This window comes from Leucopleurus acutus (assembly GCF_964270905.1).
Source record: "Leucopleurus acutus genome assembly, chromosome: 1".
NCBI lineage: Eukaryota > Metazoa > Chordata > Mammalia > Artiodactyla > Delphinidae > Leucopleurus > Leucopleurus acutus.
This window is the reverse complement of record NC_139142.1, coordinates 52,294,868-52,318,855: the sequence shown is the minus strand read 5'-3', so window position 1 is coordinate 52,318,855 and position 23,988 is coordinate 52,294,868. Positions and strand designations below refer to the sequence as shown.

General features: G+C 34.9%; 1 protein-coding gene across 2 annotated transcripts in view; it reads right to left on the bottom strand.

Annotated features, from left to right (window-relative positions):
• MDGA2 (MAM domain containing glycosylphosphatidylinositol anchor 2) overlaps positions 1-23,988 on the bottom strand; it is a gene marked incomplete at both ends in the record, with an annotated part of 831,925 nt that overhangs the window by 455,909 nt on the left and 352,028 nt on the right. For both annotated transcript variants that reach the window (XM_082842707.1, XM_082842708.1), the window contains one exon: positions 19,399-19,538. In XM_082842707.1, coding sequence (XP_082698833.1) covers positions 19,399-19,538 — 140 coding nt within the window. The remainder of the gene's footprint in view (positions 1-19,398; positions 19,539-23,988) is intronic.

Here is a 23,988-nt window from a genome sequence, read left to right as displayed (position 1 = left end):
GGTTTTAAAAAAAAAAAGTTTTATTGAGATATTATTGAGGCATAATTCACATACCATACTATCCATTCATTTAAAGTTTACAATTCAACGATTAATATATTTGCATGGTTGTACAACCATCACCAAAATCAAATTTTAGATCATTTTGCTCCCCTCTAAAAGAAACTCGGTAGCTATTAGCTGTCACTCATCATCTCCCTCCACCACCCCTACTCTCACTCCCACAAGCCCTAAGCACCCACTTATCTACATGACGTCTCTATGGATTTGCCTATTCTGGACTTTCCATGTAAATAGAAGTATATACTATGTGACCTTTTGTGACTGACTTTTTTACTTAGTATAGTGTTTTCAAAGTTCATCCTGTTGTAGCACGTGCTATTATTTATTTTTATTGCTGAATAACTTTCCATTGTATGAATGTGCTATATTCTATTAATTCATTCATCAATTAATGGATATTTGGGTTGTTTCCACTTTGAGTCTATTATAAGTAATGCTTTAAGAACATTTGTGTGTACAAGTTTTCTGTGAAATTTTTTCTTTTTTTATAAATTTGTTTTTATTATTTATTTTTGGCTGCATTGGGTCTTTGTTGCTGCACGGGCTTTCTCTAGTTGCAGCGAGCGGGGGCTACTCTTCATTGGGGTGCACAGGCTTCTCATTGCAGTGGCTTTTCTTGGTGCGGAGCATGGGCTCTAGGTGCACAGGCTTCAGCAGTTGTGGCACATGGGCTTTAGTGGCATGTGGGATCCTCCCGGACCAGGGATCGAACCTGTGTCTACTGCACTGGCAGGCAGATTCTTAACCACTGCACCACCAGGGAAGTCCCTGTGAACTGGTTTTTATTTCTCAAGTATATACCTAAGAGTGAAATTGCTGGCTCATATGGTAATTCTATGTTTAATTTTTTGAAAAATTGCCAAACCATTTTCCAAGGTGGCTACGCCATTTTACATTCCCACCAGCAATGTAAGAGGGTTCCAATTTCTCCACATCCTCACCAACACTCATTATTATCCTTCTTTTTGTTTATAGCCAATTTAGTGGTGATGATGTGTTATATTGCTGAGGTTTTGATTTGCATTTCCTTAATGACTAAAGATTTGAGCATCTATTTCATGTACTTATTGGCCATTTGTATATCTTCTTTGGAGAAATGTCTATTCAGATTCTTTGCCCATCTTTTAATTGTTTTTTTCATCTTTTTATAATTGAGTCATAAGAGTTACTTATATACTCTGTATACAAGTTCCTTATCAGATATATTATTTGCAAATAGCTTCTCCCTTTCTGTGGGTTGTCACTTCACTTTCTTGGTCTTATTTGCAGCACATATGTTTCTAATTTTGATGTAGTCTAATTTATCCGTTTTATTGTTGTTGTTGCTATTGCTTGTGCTTTTGGTGTCGTATCTAAGAAAACATCTGAGCTTAGGCCTTGAATGAAGAGTAAGAAAGAACCAAAGTAAGAGTGAGAAAAACAAATACCATATGCTAACACATATATATGGAATCTAAAAAAAATGGATCTGAAGAACCTAGGGGCAGAACAGGAATAAAGATGCAGATGTAGACTGCATGGACTTGAGGACACGGGGAGGGGGAAGGGTAAGCTGGGACGAAGTGAGAGAGTGGCATGAACATATATACACTACCAGATGTAAAATAGATAGCTAGTGGGAAGCAGCCACATAGCACAGGGAGATCAGCTCGGTGCTTTGTGACCACCTAGAGGGGTAGGATAGGGAGGGTGGGAGGGAGATGCAAGAGGGAGGAGATATGGGGATATATGTATATGTATAGCTGATTCACTTTGTTATACAGCAGAAACTAACACACCATTGTAAAGCAATTATACTCCAATAAAGATGTTTAAAATAAATAAATAAATAAATAGCCTCATGTGACTACTGGCACAGGAATAAAAAAAAGAACAGCGGAAGCTCATTCTAGGCAAAGGTAATAGAACAAGCAATGGCATGGAAGCATGATGCAGTGTGAAATCCTCCTCTGTTTGTTTAGAACAGGGGAGATTCCCACAGAGCCATACCTAGTAACTTTGGCACACCATCATACCAGTTTTATAATGTACAATGTAGTTCTCAAAAGGGTATTAGTAACGCTATTCTAGGTTAAGCTCAGTTAAAGGAGTGTATGTTCTAAAAGAAGGTCCACATAATGCAAACATTTAAAAAATATCTATATTCTTTTAACTAATTAAATGATTTGTATCCTTTAATTTGAAGGCCCTGAGGCAAAGTTCAGTTTACATATCCTGGTTATTATTCTGGATTCTAAACTATATCTAGGAGACTGTCAAGTATACCTTAAGATTTTTTTTCAAATATTATAATTCTATGAAAAGGTGGTAGAAAAGAAAAAAAATTTTGTTCTTCCTCTAAACCCAATAGCGATTTATTTTTACTGCTCTTACAGATTTGATTAACTCCTCTGAGTCTCAACCTATGATTAGAGTCTAAGCTTCTTGATATTCCTGACCATGTCTAGCTTTGATTTATTGTATCTAACCAATATATATTTATCAGGTCTAGGTCACTGTGTATAGGGTAGAAGGTCCAACTGAAAGCTACGAGGGCTAGGAAAACTCTGAGTTATAACTTACACTGCAGACCTTCCCTTCAGGATCAGGCTGAAGCCACCCTCTAAGGGCCTTTGCCGGATATCACATCATCTTGTGGCATCCTTCTGTTCTGCCCTGCTTCCCCCACTCCTTTACCAGTCTCCCCTATGAACAATTCCTTAACAAATCACTTATACACCAATCCTCATCTCAGGAACTGCTTCCAGGAAACTTGATCTAAGATACTATGACAGAAGATAAACAATGAAAAGGTGTGCAGTGAGGATAAATAATTAACAAGATGGATTTATATTTTTCAAGGAAGCCAGACTTAAGTAACTAATTGTACATTTAGACCATTATCACCTTGCTTTGACTAGCACTGCACTAGTAGGTGCTTCATAAATATGTGTTGGGTGAACAATTATGAATAATTAATTTAACCAACAAATATAGAACACATATACCCATTAACTAACTCCTATGCATTTGATTGGTCAATATTGACCAGAGGCAGATTTCAGAGAAGAAATCTATTTAATTGCAGATAATGGGCTTAATATTAATTAGTGGAAATTGAATATATCAACTAAGGAAAAGTATATGTCACTTGGACCTAATTTGCCAGAACTATGAAATCTGTCTAATTATTAGTAATAAAAAGGACTAGAGAATAACTATTTATAAATCCAATACCCTTTTCTTAAAAGAATATTTTCAAACATTTATCTATCTAGTTACCAAAATAAAAATGCAAGTTAATTCTCATGTATAATTTATTAAATATTATATAATCCATTTTATGATGGATGTAAGAGGAAGTTATTATATTTAAGGTTAAAATTTTTATGAATGTTTTTACTAAGATTTAAAATAACATTTTTACAACAGGACCTAAAGATATCTTTACTCCCATTTTTATTACAGTTTTATTCACAATAGCCAAGACATGGAAGAACCTAAGTGTCTTGTCAATGGATGAATAGATATAGAAGATGTGGCATATATGTGAAATGGAATATTATTCAGCCATGAGAAAGAAGGAAATCCTGCTATTTGCTATATCATGGATGGACCTTGAGGGCAATACACTAAGTGAGATAAGCCAGAAAGAAAAAGACAAAAACTGTATGATATCACTAATATGTGGAATCTCAAAAGCCTGAACTGATAGAAACAGAGAGAATGGCAGTTACCAGAAACTGGGGGTGGCAGAACTGGGGAGATGTTAAAGTGTACAAATATGGAACTAGATGATGAATAAGTTCTGGAGATGTAATGCAAAGCTTAGTGATTATAGTCAACAATACTGTAATATATACTTCAAAGTTGCTAAGAGACTAAATCTTGAGTATTCTCACCACAAAAAAGAAATGAGAATTATGTGACATAATAAAGGTGCTAGCTAACACTATAAATGTAATCATATTGCAATATATAAACTGGTCAAATCAACATACTATAGATCTTAAACTGACACAATGTTATATATCAATTATATCACAATTAAACAATTTTTCTAGGTATTTAGATATTTGGCTTATCTGCTTTAAAACGTTTTCCAGGCTAAAACTCTCACTGTCCAGCTCTGAGTTACAGGACTCTGCAGACTTAATTATTTGTCATCTATGTGCTAGAGCCAATCCAATGTTAATTTTTTTGTTTGTTTTGGCCTCAGCAGGCAGCATGTGGGATCTTAGTTCCCAGTCCAGGGATCAAACCCGTGCCGCTTGCATTGGAAGAAGCATGGAGTCTTAACCACTGGACCACCAGGGAAATCCCAATCCAATGTTACTTTTGATGTTTATCATAATGTTCTGGAAAATTTTAAACCTATACAAAAGTAAACAGAATTGCTTAATTAGCCCATATATACCCTTCACAAGCTTCAACAAACAATAATTTATCATTCATAGTTCCCCTATCCTTCCTCTCATCTTTTTAAAACAATCACTTATTTTAGTTTCCTTGAAGTATCTTAAGCAAATTACAGACATTGTGTCATATCTTCTGTAAATACTTCATATTATCTCTATCGAATAGTCCATTTAAAATACTTAACCATACTACTATTCATTACATCTTGTACTACGAACAAGAATCCCTTAATATAATATAAACCAGGCTGCGTTCAATTGTCCTCGATTGTCCTTAAAGTCCTTTTAAATATTTATTTTCAGTCAGAATCTGGAAAAATCTTATCCATTAGAATGATATGACACTTAGATATTTAAATCTATAACATTTTTCCCCACCCGTATTATGTACTAGGTGATCTGTCCTATACATTTTCCTACAATCCATATTTAGGTGATTGCATCCTGGTGCTATTTAACATTGCTCTCTAACTCCATATTTTCTAGAAATTGCTAGTTAATTCTATAGGCTTCATTATATTTAGGTTCACTTTTAAATTTATTTGGGAACAGAGCAAGAATAATTCATGGGTAGCACTGTGTACTTCCTAGTGCTTATCATCAAGAGGCATAGCATACCTGGTTGTCCCATTGTCAGTTAGGTTAATACTGACAGAGGGTCCAGGTGTTCTTACACTAATCCATCCGCTTTAAATTTCCTCAACATATTTCACCTAATAATTTTAGCAGTCATTGATGATCCCTGCCTAGATCCATTAATTTGGGGGGGAGGTTGAAAAATGGTGATTGTTTAAATTCTGTATTTTTTCAGCATGTATTAGCTGAAGTTCATCTCTAAAGAAGACATTTTCTTACTTAATTTTCTTACTTACTTACTTGTTTGCTTACTCTGAAATACAGCTGTATAGAAAAGCAAGGAATTTTCAAAAAAATGAGTATGTGTCAGAAAATTCTAAATGTGACCATTAAATTTTTGTTGGTTTACTTTTTAATGTTGTGGTTTTGGTTTTGGTTTTGGCTTTCTGGTATCATTATATACTCAGATTTTGATGTCTTTGACGTTAATACAGTCATTTTGAGATTCAAATTGTTTCTTCTTTGACCAGTGGAAACCCTTTCCAGTTGGCTTTTGTGTCCTTTGGAAATGACCCTAAGTCATCTTTGATCCTTTCTTTGTTTTATGGCTGGAATAAAAATCTAGGCTCACCTTGTGTATTTCCTGCCCCTGGACAGGAATCAGCCATCCTTCCAAGGAGACCTAGTCCCATTTACTGCGAAATTTTACTTAGAGATCAAAATCCAGGTGCTATGCGTGCTCTTTGCTATACTGTCTCTAGAAATTTTCATTAGACTGAGCTAGGAAATGCATATATTTTTGAAAAAGAAAATTACAAGTTCATATGGATTTTTCCAACTAAAATTAAAATTACAAAGTTTTCATTTAAATTGAGTGTATACTTACATCTTTTCTATTATTATATTCTTTAACCTATTGTATTAGTTTCCTATTGCTGCTACGATAAAATTACACAAGCTTAGAGGCTAAAAACCACATGAATTTATTATCTTAAGAGCTTTGGTGGAAAAAAGTTTAAAAATGGGTCCCAAACCTGCATCTTTTGGGGTTTCAAGGAGAGAAACTGGTTTTTTTGTTTTTTTATTGTTTTTTTTTGTTTTGGTTTGTTTTCGCTTTTTCCAACTTCCTGCAACTGCCTACATCCTTTGGATTATTGCTACTTTCTTCCATCTTCAAAGCCAGCAGCATATCATCTTCTCTCTTTTACATGGAGCCCCAGGGTAATCTCTCAGCTCAAGATCCTTAACTTAATCACATCTGCAAAGTTCATGTGCCATATCATTCACAGGTTCCAGCGATTAGGATGAGGTCATCTTTAGGGGCCATTATTCGGCCTCAAAGCAACAACAACAGAAATAACAACAATAATGTCATAACTACAAAAAGAAACTATTAAAAACAATTTAGTCTTTCTTTGCAGTTCTCCCTCCCTGCCCCCATTGAGGATATATCCCACTAACATATAACCAAAAGACTATGGTTTAAAATCACTTGAGATCATTCTTCCTTGTATGCTGATTCTATCACCTTGATATTGACTTTAGTTAATTTGTCTTATCTTCAATTTTTAGGAATTTAAAAATAATTTATAATTTTTGGAACTATATAAAAATACATGGTTTCAACATCAAAAATATAGAATAAAATACATTCAAAGATATCTAGTTTAATCTCTGTCCCTTAATCCTTGTTCCTTTCATTCCCTAATGGTAACTGTTTTCATTAGTTTTTTTTCTGCCATTATTTATTTCTAAAAATATCAAAATAGTTGTATAGAGACAGAGATGATAGATAGGGTAGACAGATGATAGATCTCAACCTCTGTAGTATATGATAGATCATTCCTCTGTAGTGTATGAAGAGCTTCCTCATCTCTTTCACAGACACCTAGAGATCCATTGAATAGATGTACCATGTCTTTTTTAACAGTGTGAAATGTGAGGTAAAGATTTAAATGTATTTTCTTTTAGAAAGACAACATTTTGTGCCAAAATGACCTATTAAATGATATATGTTTTTTCTAATGATTTGAAATACTGTATTTTACATTGTTTGTATATATGGTTCTTTTCTAGGGCTTTATAAATTGTTTGTTGGTCTGTCTATTCATGCAACAATACCATGCTATTTTAATTATTTTTTATAATATGTTTTAAAATATGGTAGAGTAAATCCTCCTAATTTAATCCACTCTTTTAAAAATGTTTAGATATTTTTGATTTCTTATTTGTTTCCATAAATTTTAGAATAAGCCTGCCTAATTTTAAAATAGCCTGTTGATTTTTTAAAAAAATTTTATTGGTGTATAGTTGTTTTATCAAAACAATGTTGTGTTAGTTTCAGATGTACAGCAAAGTGAATCAGTTATACATATATCCACTTTTTTTTCTTAAGATTCTTTTCCCATATAGGCCATTATAGAGTATTGAGTAGAGTTCTCCGTGCTATATAGCAGGTCCTTATTAGTTATCTATTTTATATACAGTAGAGTGCATATGTCAGTCCCAATCTCCCAATTTATCCCTCCCCCACCCCTTACCCCTGGTAACCATAAGTTACATAACCATCTGTAACTCTATTTCTGTTCTGTAAAAAAGTTCATTGGTACCCTGTTTTTAGATTCCACATATAAGCAATATCATATATTTGTCTTTCAATGTCTGACTTACTTAACTCAATATGACAATCTCTAGGTCCATCCATGTTGCTGCAAATGGCATTATTTTGTTCTTTTTGTTCTTTTTTTTAATATTCCATTGTATATATGTACCACTTCTTCTTTATCCACCCCTCTGTTGATGGACATTTAGGTTGCTACGATGTCCTGGCTATTGTAAATAGTGCTGCAATGAACATTGGGGTGCATGTCTGTTTTTGAATTATGGTTTTCTCCAGGTATATACCCAGGAGTGGGATTGCTGGGTCATACGGTAGTTTTATTTCTAGTTTTATAAGGAACCTCCATACTGTTGATGTTTTTATTGAGCTCATAATACAAGAGAATAGGTTCTTGAGAGTGCATAAATAAAGTGCGAAATAAAGGGGCCATGAGAAACAAAGGAAATGAGCTCTGTGATTCAAAGAAAAGCAGACATGGTGTCAAAGACATCAGTAGTTTTAGGTAGCAGTATGTGCTTTGTGTAGTATTAGTAATACTGGCAGTAGTGATTTAGCACCTACCTTAGTGCCTAACATTTGTCAGGCACTGTGCTCAAATTCCTTACATACTTTATGAAATTTAATCCTCATAAAAACCTTTTAAGGGACAAAGTCAAAAGTGGAACCTAAATCTCTTTCTCTAAAGCTTGTAGTGAACCACTATGGTCCACTATGTCTAAGGAAGTAAGTCTAAAACAATCTACTAGTATTACCCTATATTAACTATACTCTGAAAGAGAACTGCCTCCAAAGAATCAGTAAGTGTAATCAGTAGGGGGACCTCAGTGACAATAAAAGAATTGTCCCTGCCTGCTAGAGAATGGAAAGTCTGTGGAAATGAAAAACATACATGCAGTACCTCTTACAAGGTAAGTAAATATCTAGGACCCACATATGCCTGGGGTTACATATGAGCATCTTGGGGATTTTCTGGAATGCATCACTATATAAATCCATGAAATGAATGAATGTCAAACTCTAAAATGCATCATAATCATCCAGAAGCCTTATTAAGACATATGTTGCTGTACCCCACCCCTAGAGTTTCTGATTCAGCAAGCCTGGATTGGGACCCAAGAATTTGTGTTTCTGATGATGTTGATCCTGTTGTTTCAGGGACCACAATTTACATCAAATGGGCTATTCCTATAATTGGTAATAATAATAAAAGCCGATCAAAGTAGTGATCAAGTAAAATCATTTTCAGGTTACAAAATGTTGGTAGAGTAGGAGTATGAGGTCAGCAGTCTGGCAGCCACCATCTAGTCTCTATGGCTTAACAATGTGAGTAGCCTTGATTTAGTCACTTAACTTCTCCAGGCTCAGTCTGCACATGTATGAATTGCAGAAGAAAGGATAATATATATTCAAAGTTTCATCAGAGTATTGGAATTCTAATAAAAAATAATAAGGTTCACCTATCCTAAAGAAATTAGAAATATAGGGAACTACAACTGTCCTCAGAGAGAGCAGTTATAATTAATTAAGCACAACAATTCAGAATAGAGAGAATGCAAAGTCAGCACCATATTAACACATCTCTGGGACTTGACTATAATGTGACTGAATGTATTAATGGTAATATATCTAAAGAAAGAATGAGCCAATCAAAACAGAAATTGGTCTGCCTTGGGAACAGAAAAATAAGCTTTTAGGAGGACAAATTGGCAAGTAGTAACTATTTGGGAACTGTCCAAGAGAGAGAAAATCTTTACTATTGGACTCAAGCCTTAAGGTCTCCTATCTCATAATAGATTAGACAGCCTTCAGCTATCCCAATTAAAATTCCTTGCTAACCAACATAATTTTTCCTTGGCTTCTCAACTGGTTTGCCTGTTGAGAGAGTGATCCTGCTATACAAGAGCAATATTCAATTTGCCATTGCATATTAAAATTTTGGCATTTTGATCAAAATTTTGCTTTATCTGCAGCTTACCTACACTGATTTACAGGTGGAACAATCTGCTGTAATCTGCAATTGCATTTCTCATTATAAATGCCTAACCTGATTTCTGCATTGTTTGTATGTGTATCTGTCTTTATGAGTTTGGAAAGTGCCAACTCATCCCTAATCTGCTTTCACTATACTAACAAAACCAGGCTTATGAACCTGCAAAATGAGTATCAGAACCTGAAGTGGCCTTATTTACCAAGGTAAAAGTCCCTCTGTGGATGACTGCCTAGAAAGCCAGCCAGCATTCTCCAGGTGGTACCTCTCTCCACTGCTGTGAGGGATGGTTTTGGTCAGTTTGCTCATAAATCCATTTTTAAACCTTCCTCTACTCTGCTCTGTATCATTGAGCAGAGGCTAAACACTTGTATGTTATACCTATTTCCCAGACTCTCAATGGTTTCAAACAATGGATTGGTACTGGCATAAGACTGAAGGACAGAAGAAAAGGAAAAGCCATGTATTTCTCCCTCTTCTCAGCCACTTCCATTCCCAGCAATTCATTTCCTTCATTAAATTTTCTCAGTTCTAAACTCAGAGGATTTTTTTTTTAAATTTAAGTACTGCTTTTAGTTTCAGGTGTACAGCATGGTGATCCATTGTTTTGTTTTTCAGATTATATTCCATTATAACAAGATACTGGGTATAATTCCCTATGCTTTACAGTAAATCTTTGTTGTTTTTCTAAACTTAAAGTTTCAACTAATCAGAATGGTTTCTGTTTTCCTTGTCCAACCCTAACTGATGACCATGTGACATAAGAGCTCACTAGTAACTGCCACCATCTGTTCAAGAAGTATTAAGTATGTGCCCATGGATACACACACACACACATACCCCACACACAGACTCATAATAAAATTATATAAACCAATAAAAATTTTGGTTTGTATTTTTCTGGTAAATTATACTAAGCAGCTATGTTAAATAGTCACAAGCCAAGTGTGTGACTTATTGTGATTATCAAAGAGCAGAGGGAATCAAAATCTCAAGTAGACAAGTGGTTGTGAGGGCACCTGTAGAGTTAGATTATTCACACATCTAATAAGAAAGTAAATGTAGTTTTCAATTTAATCTATTAACAAATCAAACCAATGGCAATATTCAGACTGATAAACATAATGTTACAGATGTCATCACAATATTGGAGTATTTACAAGTTTTGTTAACTAAAATATTGGCCAAGGGAGTGCACTGGTCTGCAAGCAGGGGCTCCAAACATATGTGAGAAAAAGTACCTATGGATCATCCATCCTATATCATGCATCCAAATTCCCTGTGCTTATGAAGGAACGGGCTTTCTGTTTTGCACCATATGAACAACGTTAAGGCTATACTCCCTCAAAGGCTTCCAGCAAAATTAGCTGGGGCCAGTTGACAATATGAAGTCAAACATGTCTTAGCATACACTTTTTCAAACTCTGTTCTACTTTCTGTTGATGTCAATTTTTTCCCTTTTCTGATGAAAGCCAGGCTTCCATCATTTCTAAATTATTTAGATAGACATAGGGTTAGGACTTTGTAGTTTGGTTTTAAGCAACAAATTCCAAGCAATGAATTACCAGGTTTTTGTCTGCTACTTAAGAATATGTTTCCGTCACTGAGATCCCAAGGTTGCCCTGTTACATCTGTAATGAAAAATGTGTACCATTGTCAAAAGTGGCATGGAGGGTTTAAAGTTAGACTCTTCTCCGACCACAGGTCTTTAATAGCTTCGTATTATTGAGCCCATTTCCCAAGTGTCTTTAAATCCTTGCTGGATAATAAAATAAGAAGACATATTAAGTCCTCTTGGAGACCACCAAGGGAGCAGTTAATGCATCCCTGCAGGCATTGAGGTATGCGGCTTCCACCAGTGCCTACACAGGTGAATCTAAGGTTTCCTTAAATGCTTAATTCTAAGAGGTAAATGACATAGGCACAGGCAAACACAATTTAGTACTTTTAAAAAGGAACAGAATTAATTAAAATATTCAACAGTTAACCCCAAGTGATAATGCCTGCCACATTTACTCCTTTAATAAATGAGATCCTCTATGTGAAAGCTTTTATGTTTATGGTCTCATATAGTTTATCCTCCAAAGCAGGATACTTGTGGGGATTGAGAGACAACGACATCAACAAGTGTACCAGAACAATAGCTATAAACCAGGACTGTCCCAGGCAAATCACGACATATGTTCACTCTGTGATAGAAAATGGGAATGCAAGACCCAGTCCTTTGCTTTCTAGTTTACAGCTCAGTGAGAGAGACAGGAAATGGAAAAACAATACGATTATTCTATTTTATTATTTCTATCATCCTTATCATCGTTATTCAAGATTTTTGTCCTCCCTTGTATGATTTTATTTGATCCTTAAAGAACCTATATTTACTACTACTATTGTCATTTTGTACATGAGGAAAACAACTGAAAGGAAGGTTAAATATATTACCCACATTCACAGGGTTGAAAAAGTAGAGAAGGTGAAATGTGAAACTATGTAGTTTGTATGCAGAGTCTAAATTCTCACTCACTCCCCAAAGCAGGACCCTATGATGTATTATGGTAAGAAATGGCCTGATATTCTGGGATCACATAGAAGGGACATTCAAGCAAGCCTATTTGACCAAGCAAGACTTTATGAAAGAGGTGATTAATAAGCCACTGACTCAGCTGGCCAAGGGAAAGGAGTGCAGACAAGTGGAAGAGACAACAAATATAGTAAATCAGTAGGCAAAGCACTGTAAATTCCTTCAAGATTAACGATGCACAGCAGTCATTACATGTCTAATGTGCTCTTTAAAAGCAGCCCCAGAATATGCCCAGCAAAGGTATAAACTATCTAATTTAAAAGAACAAATAATATATGTTATGAGTTGAACTGTGTGCCCCCAAAGGTATGTTAAAGTCCTAATTCCCAGTACCTCAGAATGTGACCTTATTTGTAAATGGGGCTCTTGCAGCTGTAATTAGCTAAAATGAAGTCATACTGGAGTATGCGGGCCTATAACCCAATATGACTGGTGTCCTTACAGGAAGAAGAAAATGCCATTCAAAAGACACACACACACACACACACACACACACACACAGGTGACGAAAGAGGCACAGATTGGAATGATGTGGCTGAAAGCCAAGGAAAACCAGGGACTGATGGCTACCACCAAAAGCTGGGAAAAGGCAAGGAAGGATTCTACGCAGAATCTCAGAGGGAGTATTATGGCCCTGCTAACACCATGATTTCAGAATTCTAGACTTCCAAACTGTGAGAGAATAATTTCTGTTGTTTAAGCCACCTAGTCTATAGTACTTTATTACAGCAGCCCTAGAAAACTAATACAATGTACAACTATGCAATTCAGGCACTTGTACGATTTTGGAATTAGGGAACTCTTTAGGCTAATATGAGACATTACCTGATGTAGAATTTATATATCTCATGAAATGTGTCTCCATGTATTTTATATAACACACGCAATGCTTTTGCGTTATTTTAGAAAACTCTTTCCAAAATGATTGCTTACAGTCCATCTTCTTGATGGCACTGTGAAGAGTTATTCAAAATGGTAAATTGTTCTGATTATAAATGCAATGCAAAAGATCGCTTAGGGCTTCCCTGGTGGCGCTGTGGTTAAGAGTCCGCCTGCCGAGGCAGGGGACACCGGTTCGTGCCCCGGTCCGGGAAGATGCCACATGCTGCAGAGCAGCTGGGCCCGTGAGCCATGGCCGCTGAGCCTGCATGTCCGGAGCCTGTGCTCCGCAACGGGAGAGGCCCGTGTACTGAAAAAAAAAAAAAAAAAAAAAACCTAAGGAAAAAAACTATATTGTAGGATATCTACCACTTAAAAATCTCCTCATATGTCAAATAATACATATCTGAAAATATGTCAATGGGAGTATTCTTCTAATAATAAAAATACAAAACCAAATCATCAATGTCTATGTAGTTATTCAGAACTTCTACATTAAAAGAATTGCGACTATTTACCGTAAAATGATCCATTTTAACTATGTACAATACAACTAATAGATTCTCAATTATATATTGATAGGCAATACTGATTTCCTTCTATCTTCTGGAAATGCCCTGATAATTTTAAAAAGCTTATTTCATGTCAACTGCTGTAATAAAATAATGGTTATGGTCTCATCACTCTTATATATTTTTCATTGAAATATGTAGATTTCAAAAGGAGACATCTAATTTCTAACTTTCATGTGATCTGTATATTCAATTATTTTGACTCTGTTTTGATATCCATTTTCTGATCACTCTGAAGATCCAATTTTGACCATGAGAGGCAAAGCTGTCAAAACCAAACAAATCCTCAGTCTGTATTTATATTGTAAATCTCCATCACATGACATTCCTTGCAAATGAACTTGCAAACTTTCAATGCTTAGATTTAATTCGAGTAGAAGACATATTTTTCAAGAGATGAGGAGAATAAATGAGGACAATATACTCCACATGCATGCTAATTTAATTAAATTTAATTAAACATCCTACCTTGGCTAGTTTCTTGTGGTTTACCTTTACAAGTCTTCAGGAAAAGTAGAAGTACAATAATTCTTAATCAGAATTAAGCAACATAAGGTCAGCAGCAAGGGAGCAGAAACTAGGATTGATTAGGTGTATAAACACACTCATTAGGTTTGAGTCCAGGAGATATGTACTGTCATATGCTGGAGTTGCCTCAGGAAAGAAAATCTGAGACAAGAGATTACAAGTAGATAGTTTATTTTCAGAATTAATCCCAGGGAAGCCAAGTAGGGGGCTGTGTAAAGTGACATAGAGAAGGAGAAAAACCGATACAACGAAGTGTTATTATGCTAGTCACTGCTGAGAATGACTGGGGCTCCATTCTACTGGGACCCTCTAAGGAGCCATGTAGAATATGTTACAGAATTGCCTGACCAAGGGGGCATGTATCGACTGGATCCTACTCCCTATTGACCAAAGAGCTGCTTTTCAAACAGCAATTAGTACTCTGCTGTAGAAAGTTTAGTTTTGTTCTAGAATCTGAAGTTTTGTGCTGTGACTCTATTCTTAGGACCTAATAAAAGATCCACACAGCATCTGTGTCCAACACCTTGCCTGAGTAGCAAGGTAGTTTGCACTAAAACCTGGACTTGCTGCAGAGCCCTCTCTTCCTCTGAGTCCTACTTGAAAATCATAGCCTTTAAAGTTGCCTGATAAAGTGACTTGTAGTATTTCCAAATGTAGTAATATGCAGCTCCTAAAGTTCAAAAAAGTTTACCATATGCTGGACCTCCTTCTTAGTGGTGGGCATGTGAGGAGCAACAACTTTTTTATAACCTTAGATGGAATGTCCTAGCATGCCCCAGACCATCAGACTCCAAAAATCTTCTCCAATTTGACAGACTACTAATATTCTGGTACTGTATTTCTCATCCTCTGGCATATGTCTGTCTTATATGGCATCCAAAGTACTTGCTACTCCCTGTTCAAAAGGTCAAAATGAAATGATATAATGAACATAATGGACTAGTATAATGTTATGTAGATTATGAAGGTAATAAAATTCCTTGTGCACTATAATGTTACAGAGAGTGACAGAGTTCATCCTGACCCAGGGCAGAGCACACCTTCTTCTTGAGAACTGAAAAGCATTCATTTATCAGATGACTAGCTATATACCAGCCAGTATCAGAGGTGTATCAATTTGTTCCAATGCAGACAATACATCTGGCCCAGATTACAGCTAGCTCAAAATACATTAGTTAAAGCCAGGCATATGATCAAAACCAACTTCAAGGGGAGAGTAAGAAATACTCCACCTACTCTACTGGGTTACCTGCAATTGTGTAGTGATGACAGTAATAGCTGAGAATTATTAACTTTATAGAATAAATTATTATCTTGTATCAATAATGGAATCACAAATATGGTGATGATTGACTAAGTATTTACTTTTTGCTAGGTACTCCACTAAATGATCATCATGTATTATCTCATTAAGTACACTGACTAACATTGTTTTTGCAAGTATCTGGAACTGTATGATAAATGTTTCTTCTAACATCAGGACTGTCCATGGAATTAAACAAATGATAAACTCTGAAATAACTGCAAATGGATTCAGATCTCCTGAGGAACAAAAATGACCCTTTATATTCATGAGGATTTTTATTAAATTAAAAAAAAAACCTTTGGTTAATGCTGATATACTGGGAATAAAATGTATCAGTAGTTTTGGAGTAAAGTGTTGAAGCAAAAGAGGCTTTCCATATTCTATATTAAAAGTAATGGTAACAAAACTATTTGAAGGTGTGACATCAATGATCAGAAAGGCTATAAGAGCTTTCTCCTAAACAGCTATGGTGAGTACATTTCCTCTTGTAACCATGACCTTAATAAAGATGTATGTCACCAGGGGATGAGACTGTGTGTGTGTGGCGGGGGGGGGGGGGGGGGGGACTGTGAAGTTACTCACTGATATAAAATTTGTGATTAATAAATTTTTGCATACTTCTCCTAAACCCTTTCCCATATTCTATCCAAAGATACATTGAAAAAATATTAGTTGTTTCAGTTGGAGAGTCTCTCACATGATGCAGAAAACAGGTCCAGTATGTCAAATATCCTATTGTTTAAATCATTTACAAGAGGACTATATTCATAATTCATTTGTTATTGGTGTGGTAATATTGAGGGAGAAAGAACAGAGGAAGGAGGGAAGAAGGGAGAGAAGGAATGAAAGAAGGAAGGAAGGAGAAAAGAAAAGAAGGAAAATTAAGAGAGTAGGTAGCAAAATCCTGAAATTATGGATATCCAGAAGTAATATTAGGTTGGTAGATTTACTGACAAACCCTTGTCTCCTTTCTTTCTTACCTTCCCACATACTTTTATAATAAGCCCTCCTTAAATGAGGTAGTCTGAACACAGTTCTAGTCCTTGCAAGCTAAAAAAAGCTAATTAACAGAGATGCAAAAGCTCTGCAGTGTATTACAACACAAAAATATTGAAATTTATTGAAATGCATTTAATTTAGACTATAGAAATGCTAAGAACCTTTTTTAAAATTTACTTATTTCAAATATGTTCGACGTTGGAGTCTAAATATAAATTACTTAAAAATAATATAAAGCCAATATATATTTTATTATGCACCAATATAATGCTTACTATGTACCATATATATATGTATATATGTGTATATACATAATATATGTACATATATATTTACACATACATTTAACTTTTGAAAGGAGTCTATGATATAGATAAGATGGTTAGCATCATCGCTATTATATAGATAAGAAAACTGAGGCACAGAGAACAGAGAGGTTAAGGAACTTTCCCAAGGTCACACTAGTAGTCATGATGGATCCTGGATTATATCCAGGCAGTCCCAGTACCATGCTCTTAACCACTGCTATGTACTGACCTTCTTCACTTATTTTATTTTAAAGAAAATTTTAAAGAATCTAGAAAAAAATGCTGCCTTAGAACACTTGTAGAAATGGAAATTTTTATGACTCTCGTTGCCACAGGAATAGGCAACAGATTAAGAAATCTTCTGAAGAGTGAATGAGGAACTTCTCTCTTTCACTGCATTATCATATTTAGATTAGATATAGGAGCAAGAAAGTCATTCCAGCTTCATGGTATCAGCCAAGAAAAATTATCCTCAGGACCAGATGCCAACAGCATGCCCTTTAGTATTTGGACAGGATACAAAGGCCCAGCTGTTCTGTCAGCCTTCCTTATACAGTTTGTTGACAAAGAAGAGGCCCAGTTAATTTTCCAAATATGCAATATAAACTGAAACTGATTCACCTGCAAACACCTGAATTACTTCTAGGAATGAAGAAATAATAATACTGAAATAATAAATTTTTCATAGGCTCATAACACTGAAACGTTTCCAAAAATGGAATTTCTCAGGAAAAATAAATAAGACAATAACCTACTCCTGTTTTTCAGAACTACTTTTGGATTGGCCAGAGCTCAAAGACTGCATCCAGATTGCTGAATCACGAAAGGGAAGATGTATGGAGAAAATAAGAAACGTCTAATATTAAGGGAATGTAAGGATGAAGATAGAGGGAGAGGAACAGCTATGACTTAAAAACAAAGATAAGTTGCATTTTTAAGTCAGAAGCTGCAGAACTTGGTACATTCATTGTGGGAATAATGGGAGCATCAATGAGTCTTCTCTTGTGGCCTCTTTTAGGTTTACTCGGACCTTCCTACTTTGATCCCAACGTTTTTACTCTGGAATTTTTATTCTATGTATATAAATTAAGAAAATCAAATTATAACAACACTAAACTTTCTTTGGGATAATATTCTTGAGTTAGTGTTATCATTTTTTAATTTTAGTAAAATTATTTTCATTGGACTATACTGTTTTCTGCATAAATCTGAAAATAAAAATGCTTTACATATCAGCTTCATCTACATCACATTTTAACAATTATTGCTTCTGTGCTTATATATTTAGTTTTGCAATCATTTTTTCTACTAAGTCTAATTATATGGGGTCAAATTTTCTGCAGCTCAATTTTATTGAGACAATTTTATTCTTTAATAAATTTTCAGTTCTTAGCAAGTGTCATAATTTGCAATTTTAGCCACTATGGATTTTAATATTTTTCAATAATTTAAAATAATTTTTCCTAGATTACTTTTACTGTTTTCCATTTTATCAGCAGCATAAGTTTTATAAAACATATTTCACCATTTCAGTTTATTTATGGTCTTATCAATCTACTGCTTCGTTCTGTGAAGTTCATATGCTTATTTTTATTTGTTCCTCAGGGTCAAAATTGTACAGTCAAAACATCCTTGAGGATTAAAGAGTTAAGGATGACAGGACCAAAAGACAAGATAGAAAAGATGGGAGACTTTATAATCTCCACATTGTTCTTTACTTTCCCGTATACAGTCGTGTTAGCTGGATTTTTTTTTTTCTGTAATACAAATACTTAAAATATGTAACTTTGTCTACCAAATGAGACTTCTTTTCCATCACAGTGTTTGTATTTAATACCAATCCATATTTTGAACCAGTCAGGTTAAATATATGACAATAAGAATTGGCAATTAATGAATAAAAACATCCTGAATATTCTGTATCTGAATTAAATTTTTACATCATAGCCTAACTATACTATCTTATATCTAACTCCTTTCTTCACTCCTACAAGCTTTTTCTTTGCTCATTGTTTGTAATTTTAGTGACCTTTGAAAGTCTCAATTTCTGTTCCTGCTACTAAATTAGCTATGAAAGCTGTAGCTGCTGACTCTTGAGAACCTGAATTCATACAGCACCTACAAACATTTGTTTTTCGAGGTTTTCTATGGATATAATGACTAGGAGTAAGGAAAGTACATGTGACCTCATTCATCACATTCTTAGAACAAATGCTTCCTCCACTGCAATTATGTCATCGTGAAATCATGTTCCACATTCTAAAATAAACTCTTTGCCATATGAATTGTTATCTGACTGAGATATTTTTGTAGTTGTCTTTTTTAACAGCCTCCTTAGAAATGTCTTTTAAATTTCTCACAATACCAAAACAAAAATTTCTTTTTTTTGTCTTATCCACATAAATACTTCAAGCTTGAATGTTCAGCAGTCACTACTCTTATCCTGCATTGCACACATACTTGAATTTCACACACACACGTACACACACAAACACATTTTTAGCTAAATCATCTAAAATGTACACTTTTTGACTTCTAAGAAAAGTGAAAGAGAGTTTTCCACAATATCACGGTTCGGGACTCACCTGTGGACGTGGATGTCCTGTGACCAGACAGGTCAATTCCAGGGTTTCTCCTTCCCGTATAGTGTAGACCCTTTCCGAGTAGCGCTCCTCCTCAATGTTACAGGCCAAGCCTGAATGCACAATACGAACCGTGGGGGGAGCTGTCGAATCAGGAAGAAGAGAGACAAGATACATAAAAAGATAAGCAAACTGTCTTCCCCTGATCATCATGGTTGTTATGGCAATTCTTATTAGACTTTACCACTGTCAGATCCATCAGTCATAACACTTTGAACATCCCCAAGGGATTAAAGATTTTGCAGGACAGAAAAGTTCAAGTTTACCTTGCAGTCACCAACACAGTCTGAAAATGGCAAAGGGGAATAGGGTAATGGGGAAAAATTGGTGATTCAGTAAATCACCATCATTACAAGACCAATGATAAAACTTGATTGTTAAAATGTGATAGTTCCCTTCCTCTCTGAAATCTAAAATTTAATATAGTAAGGGATGTTGTCCAAAAACTAGGTAGTGCAAAAGAAAGACCATCAGAAAGGAAAAAGGAATGTGAATTAAAGACATTGCCATTTTTCTATTAATTTTATAAGTTGTGTGGTGTAACTAGGGAGCTAAAGAATAGGAAGATTTGGTTATCTGGAATTGAACACCAACTTAGTTTTCAATATTTATAGACTCCTGTATTAATATGAGCAAAAGACAATCACTGAATTAAGCCACTGATGAAGGCCATAAATCACTGATGTCTAAGTATAAAATTTTGATTCAAGATAGACTTCTCATGAAACTGTCCAAATTCCATAATATAATTTTCTCCGACTTCAGTGTCACAGGGGCCTATAAAACTTGACTAGCATTCATTGACTTACATATCATTGGAAACCCACTGTATGCAAAAATTCTTTTGGTAATGAGAAATACTTAGATAATAAGATATGCTTCTTGTCATCAAGGAGATTACTGTGACTAGCTTCAAATTGGAGATCATCCCCATTTGTGAATTCAGCATTTTTGTTTGTAATACATTTGGAGTGGAGGCAAAAAGTTTAGAAGAGTAGTTCTTACATTCAGTATGCATAATAAACCCCCCAGGAACTTGTTTAAAACATAGATGTCAGAGGTATACACAGAGACTGCTAGGTCTGCAGAAAACCCCCGGAATCTGCCTTTTTACAGAACATCCCAGGTGATGACAATGACAGTGCTACTCAGACCAGATCATTAGAAATAATTTTATAATGGCTCTTATAAATATTTGTTTATTAAAGAAAATACACCATGGGATAAAATGTCCTTTTCTTTTAATTTTTTTCAAGTAACTAAACACGTTATGCATCCTTCACTGGTTTAAAAAATTAAATCAAACAATTTTTTAAGTTTGTTTAAAAACTTAAACCAAATAATTTTTTGGTCTTACAAAACCAATTTATCAAAAATTTTCTACCATGTCTTCAGACTCTGTCTAGACACTGTAATAATTTGCCTAGTTTTAAGACATTAGAAATCATCTGTAGTGTTTATCTGGGTATTCTGATATATTTCACATAAGGTTTCCTACAAATCATTTCCTATAGTGATCAAATTTAAACTTCAATTTAGACAAGTAATACTAGAAAGCTACTTATTTTAAAACATCTGTCATACAACTGTATATGTATTATGGAGGTGAACAAACTAATGACAATCAATAAACACTTGCAAAATATAAAATTGTTAAGTAAAAAAATAGAGATTCATTACCTTGAAATATATTTCTTTGCCAAATTTAGCCTAACAAGTGATAGCCCACATGTTTATTAATACATCTAATTATATAGTAACATGACATCTTTTCCAGATTTACACTTATTTTTGTTTTAATTTCAAATCAATGAATAGTATTGTTATTTTTAAGACATACTTATTATGCAAATAAGTAACTTCATTTAAAACATTTAAATTATACAGTAAGCACACTGTGTTCATCTACAAGGGTAAATTTTCTGCTATTTTCTTCTGTATTTTAACACATTCTTGGAAAAGGTAATTGCCTATATACTGTAGTCATTATGAACCTACCACCTATCTTATAGGAGGGTGGAATATTCTACCAAATTATAAATGTTAAAGATGTATTTTTCCTAGTATGCATTAAAATATATGATCAGTACTTTAGAATCTCAATGATAAGATGAAAATTTTGGAAGCTTCCTTTAACTCTTTTGGTCTGCAGAAAGTCCAACTGAAAAGGTCTTAAAATTCATCCAGGTGAATTCTCTTATTTCCAAATTAGGGAAGGAAAGCCCAATGACATCAGATGACCTGGCTACAGGCTTGCAGCTAGTGTGGCCTAAATGAGACCAGGACCACTGTTCCTAGGCTCTTTTTACTACCTCATGCTATTAAAACTATGCCTGGCACAGTTAAAGTAGGGTTAAATAACTCCTAAACTAGACCTAGACTACACTAGGGGAATAAAAAAGATTGAGAAACAGTTCATGAAGTTAAAGCACCATAACTAGATCAGCAATATAAACACTATAATTGTTCCAAACGTAACCAGTGTAACATTGTCCCAATTCACCATCCTGTCTCCAGTCCCTATCAAATCCATGAAATCTTACAATTTCCCAAATAATATATTGTAACTTCTTTTTTCATCATGCTGTATTCCTGCCTAAGAATCTATAATGTCTCCCTATGACATTTCACAGAGTTCAAATCACCCCACATGGCATTTAGGTGCCCTGTAAATGGTCCTCATACTGATTATCCAACCCAAAATCCCACTTCTCTGTAACAGCAGCCCAACATCAGTGGGAAGATAAAGAGCACTGAGAATTCAAGTGTCTTTGATCATGATGTTTCCCTATCTAGAATTCCCACACTGATCTTTGGACCAATGTTGCTGAAACCTTCTTGGATTACTTAGCAATGATTCTCTTCTCTTTTTTCCAGAAAATCTGTATTGCCCAGAGATTCTCCTTTTTCTTAACATTCTAACTTGATAGGAAGCACCTTATTACAAGGATGAACATAATTTTCAGCATCTATTCCACATCACATAATTCATAGCACAAAGTAGGTATTTAATAATTAATTTATAATTTTAAGCATATATCACTATAAGGACTTTAACCTATTTTAGCAAAAATATTAGCCATTATGGCACTGAATTTGCCTACTTTAAATATATATGCAATTTTCAGTACTATATCTGAAACAAAACATGTTTTATCCTCTGCCTTGTTAGAGAAAACCTCAATTCATCATCCTGAAATTGGACTAAGGGTTATGATCCCCATTGCCCTGTAGAGTCAGCAATGAATTAAAATGTTAAAATATTACAAGAGACTAATATTCATCCAAATTTGCTTGCAGTAAGCCAAATCCCATTATATAAAATCTTTCTAACACTAATCATATCAACTCCCTTAATTTGAATAAACTGGCTTTGGGTTCAAGAGGTCAGCCTAAAAGGGCAAAAGAGAGACATTCTTTTATCTTGTTAGAGTATATCCAAAGTCAAACCAAATTCTCACTGTATTCTGTTGGAGAAAGAACACAAATTCTTTCTTATTCTCCAATGGCAACAGCAAGAGCACTTTTAAGCCTTTTATATCATATACAGATTTTCAAACATATATTTATTGAGCAACTGCTATAGATCAGGCACGAGGCTATGAGCTGAGGATATGAAGATTAATGCTATGAGCTGTGCCCTCTATGGGTTTATAGCCTATTGGGTCTGTCCAATTTATATATATATTATATATAAAATACAAAAATAATAAAACAATTACAGTTGAGCAGAATAGATATTCTAACAGAAAGAAGTGAAAAGACCATAACAGGACAAAGCAGAAGCTGACTAAATCTGCCTGGTGGATTCCAACAGGTTTCATGAAGCCAGTGACATTTAACTTAGGTTTGGAAAAATGCATGTGGTGACACGAATTCCAGAGAAAGGAAATAGTGTGTTCAAAGGCATGTCTATAAGAGACTGCCTGCAGTGTTTAGGAAATAACTACATGAACATGTGGTCCACATAGTTTATAATATACTCCAAACCTTGACACCAGTGCCACTCTCTCAATTTGCCATGATGTCATGATGTCTCCAGACATAAGAGACTGTATAGCCCTGCGAATGGAAATGATGGGAGAAGCCTACTTGAGAGTTCTTGTTAGACAGGACTTGAGGATTGACTGACGAGGGAGCGAGGGGGCAGGAGTTAAGATGACAGTGAAGTTTATATTTTGGTTAAATAGGTGAAAGATACATTTTTAAATAGAAAATACTCTCTTGATCACTATGGACTCCCCATTATTCACAGTTGGGAGAGACTTAAGATGAGGGGCTCTGAGCCCAAATCACGGAGGGCTTTGTTAGAGTGAGGACTTAGATGTGAAGTGTTTTTGAAGGAGAAGCTTTTTCCATGTTTTCTGAAGGACATGCTGTTATTAGCCAGTAATAAGTTTGGTATTAGGAGTTTTCTCTCTTCTAAGAACCCCAAGCAAGAGCATTGTACTTTGGTAAATCCTTCAAATCCCTGGTCCAACTATTCTTTGGGAATTCAAGTTGCCAGTAAAATCTCACCACTATGCTACACTA